Consider the following 3,318-nt stretch of genomic DNA (forward strand, 5'->3'; position numbering starts at 1 on the left):
CGTCATAGTATAGTATGGCATGAAAATGATAAAAAAACGTAATAGTATTGTATGACATAAAACGTCAAAAAAACATCATAGTATATTAAGGCATGAAAGGTCATAAAAACGGCATAGTATAGTAATGAATAAAATGACATTGTGTTGTGAGGCATAAAAATGCCAAAAAACCTCATAGTATAGTATGGCATGAAAGGTCAAAAAAACAAAAAACATCATAGTATATTAAAGCATAAAATATCATAACAACGTCATAGTATGGCAAGGCATCAAATGAAATAGTATAGTAAGGCACAAAAATGTCAAAAAATTTCATAGTATAGTATGGCATGAAAATCATAAAAAACGTCATAGTATGGTAAGGCATCAAAGGAAATAGTATAGTATGGCATAAAAATACCAAAAAACGTCATAGTATAATATGGCATGAAAATAATAAAAAACATTATTGTATAGTATGGCATAAAGCGTCAAAAAAACATCATAGTATATTAAGACATGTAAGGTCATAAAAATGGCATAGTATGGTAAGTTATTATTGAGATGATCATGTAAACTTCAAAATGAAAATGTACTTCCATGATAGCAAAGTAATTTTTCACACATGTATTATTCTAGGATTACACTGGACTTGACTTTATGAATATGAGGATCTCCTTAACAACCTGATACTGCAGTTGCATCTCCCTCCATACTGGGGTCAAGTCTCCTGTCCGTTACATCAGAGGAGGTGAGGCTAGAGCTCAAGAAGCTACTTCTTGAGAAAGCAATAGACCCGGATGGTGCGTGTCCGAGGCTGTTATAGGACTGTGCAGCCCAGCTGGCTGAGCCTCTCCAGAGGATCTTCAACTTAAGTCTACAAACAGGGAGGGTCCGGGTCCTATGGAAAACATCATGTCTTCTTCCGGTACCTAAAGTAGGCTGACCGGCTGAGATAAATGACTACATACCAGTCAGATGAGCAGCACTGGGGCTCCACGGAGGACTGTTCTGGCTCTGTTTCTGGTCACCCTGTATATGGAGGACTTTATATAATACTCCGAGTCTTGCCACATCCAGAAATAGTTGGATGACACAGCTATTGCAATTTTCAATGTATAGTTCCATGTTTATCATTTTGCTTTCCTCAGCTACAGCAGTTATATTGTGTCCATAATCATATTGTTGTTTTCCCTACGTTCCTTATAATTTATTATTTATATGTGTATTCACTATTGCTATTGTGAATATTGTAGATAGCACTGAAACAAATTATGAATACTTACAGTATGTTTTTATTTACCTATAAAAATATAATGGCTGGATGACAGGATATTTAGCTTGGTGTTTGGTGCATTATACAATAAACGTATTTATACGAAATAACAATAAAAGTGTAAAATACTGCAGCTGTCAAAAAGATAAATATACCTCGATACTTGATGCATGATGTTTGGCAGCTGATAGAAAATGTACACCGCAAAGGCACTGGCTACATACGTAATAATTTCTGCTCGCTTATGAGGAAGTGCATGAAGCTATAAAAATACAAAAACACAAATAAAAAGAAAAAAGTTTGTTCGCGGAACGTTCCCGGAACCGAAAATTGTTAGCTGGGAGGGCACCTGCTAAACAAAAAAAGGTTTGTAGTAAATAATTACAGCTCACAACACGCCAGGATCATCCAATCAGGTGTCACGCCGCGTCTTACGTCGCTGCCCAGTGTTACAGTATTAATGTGGCAGGCAGACACGCTGCAGGAGTCACCGTCTGACAGTCTGACACTGAGCTGGACCACTAACATCTGCAAACATGGTTGATGCTTTCTGTGCTACATGGAAACTAGTCGACAGCCAGAACTTTGATGACTACATGAAGGCACTTGGTGAGCAAGTTGAATTGGATTTATATTGTGGGCAAAGTTTTCTGCTGAAGGCTACAATTATTTTACATTTGTGTTACTAACTGGGATAGTAGCTGCTTTTTTTCCTTCTCAAATATCTTAATTTGAAGTACAGAAAATGAGTAAAATTCATAGCTGTCGATGTCATAAATTATGATGCATCAGTGTAAGCTCTGTTAAGAGTAGATTTATTGTTTTTGTACAGGTGTTGGTTTTGCCACAAGACAAGTGGGTAATGTCACCAAACCAACAATAGTCATCAGCCAAGATGGTGACAAAATAGTAGTGAAAACCCTGAGCACCTTCAGAAACACTGAGATCTCCTCCAAACTGGGAGAAGAGTTTGATGAGACCACACCTGATGACCGACATGTCAAAGTAAGTGGAGTCACTCTTAACACAATCTACAGAGTACAGACACCCTGTGTAGCTGAGTCTCTGTTGTGAGATGTGTTGCTGGTTAAAGACTTCTTCCGGGCTTGTTTTAAATACGCTGTCTGTGTTTGCAGTCTACCTTCACCATGGAAGGAGACAAACTGGTGCAGGTGCAGAAGTGGGACGGGAAAGAGACCAAATTTGTCAGAGAAATCAAGGATGGGAAGATGGTGATGGTGAGCTTCAATTAAAGAGAAATCTTTTCATTACATTTCTCAATTTATGGAGCCATTTACCCCTTAGTGCTGATGTACAGCTCTTTGAATTCAAAGGTGCTGCACAAAATAAACTGACCTTGCCTTTCCTATGTAGTGTTGCAATAACTGATATCATATAACCCAAATGCATTGAAGAAAACAATGCATGATTTCTGAACATTACATTAAAAATGCCACCAACTGTTACCTGTCATCATGTATTAAGTGCTGTCTTCAACTCTGCTTCACAGACTTTGACCTTCGAGGGAGCCCAGGCAGTCCGCACATATGAGAAAGCCTAAACATTACCATCCACTTGAAAGAGCAAATCATCCCAGCACTGCGAACGATCAATAAGGTGTTCTACTGTTTTTTTTTTATAAAAAGAAAAATGTTGTTTTTATTGCATGCAGTGACTTGCACTTAATTTGTTGTTTTAACCTGAGATAAATATTTTGGGAAAATTTTTATAAGATCTTTTCTAAGAAATTCAGACTGTGAAGAGTCTGTCGCATGTGACAAAGGGAAAAATAAACTGCTTGAATAAAACTTTGTAATGTGTAAGATTTTTCAGTTGGTATTTAAAAGTCATCAGAGAACCATCAATACCACTTTATCCCAACAGAGTACGCTTATGCACATAGGATGCCTTTCTTTCATGTAACTTCGAATGCAGTCCTGCATTTTTTTTTCAAATATATCAGCCCAAATTGTGGGAACAGTGCAATCCCTGTGATGGGTCAGTCCCAGGTGACAGCTGCAGGGTGATGGTGCAGGCCAGAGCCGGCCGTGCAGCAGCAGCAG

General features: G+C 38.0%; 1 protein-coding gene across 1 annotated transcript; it reads left to right on the forward strand.

Annotated features, from left to right (window-relative positions):
• The first annotated feature begins 1,726 nt into the window (after window positions 1-1,726).
• On the forward strand, window positions 1,727-3,063 carry fabp7a (fatty acid binding protein 7, brain, a). Its single transcript, XM_023400964.2, has 4 exons — window positions 1,727-1,864; window positions 2,088-2,260; window positions 2,392-2,493; window positions 2,766-3,063. Exons 1-4 carry the CDS (start codon window positions 1,792-1,794, stop codon window positions 2,814-2,816), a joined length of 399 nt encoding a protein of 132 aa, XP_023256732.1. The 5' UTR covers window positions 1,727-1,791; the 3' UTR covers window positions 2,817-3,063.
• The last annotated feature ends 255 nt before the right edge of the window (window positions 3,064-3,318 follow it).

This window comes from Seriola lalandi, unplaced genomic scaffold, assembly GCF_002814215.2.
Source record: "Seriola lalandi dorsalis isolate HSWRI2012SDOR001 ecotype SW California unplaced genomic scaffold, Sedor1 jcf7180002053102, whole genome shotgun sequence".
Classification (NCBI taxonomy): Eukaryota; Metazoa; Chordata; class Actinopteri; order Carangiformes; family Carangidae; genus Seriola; species Seriola lalandi.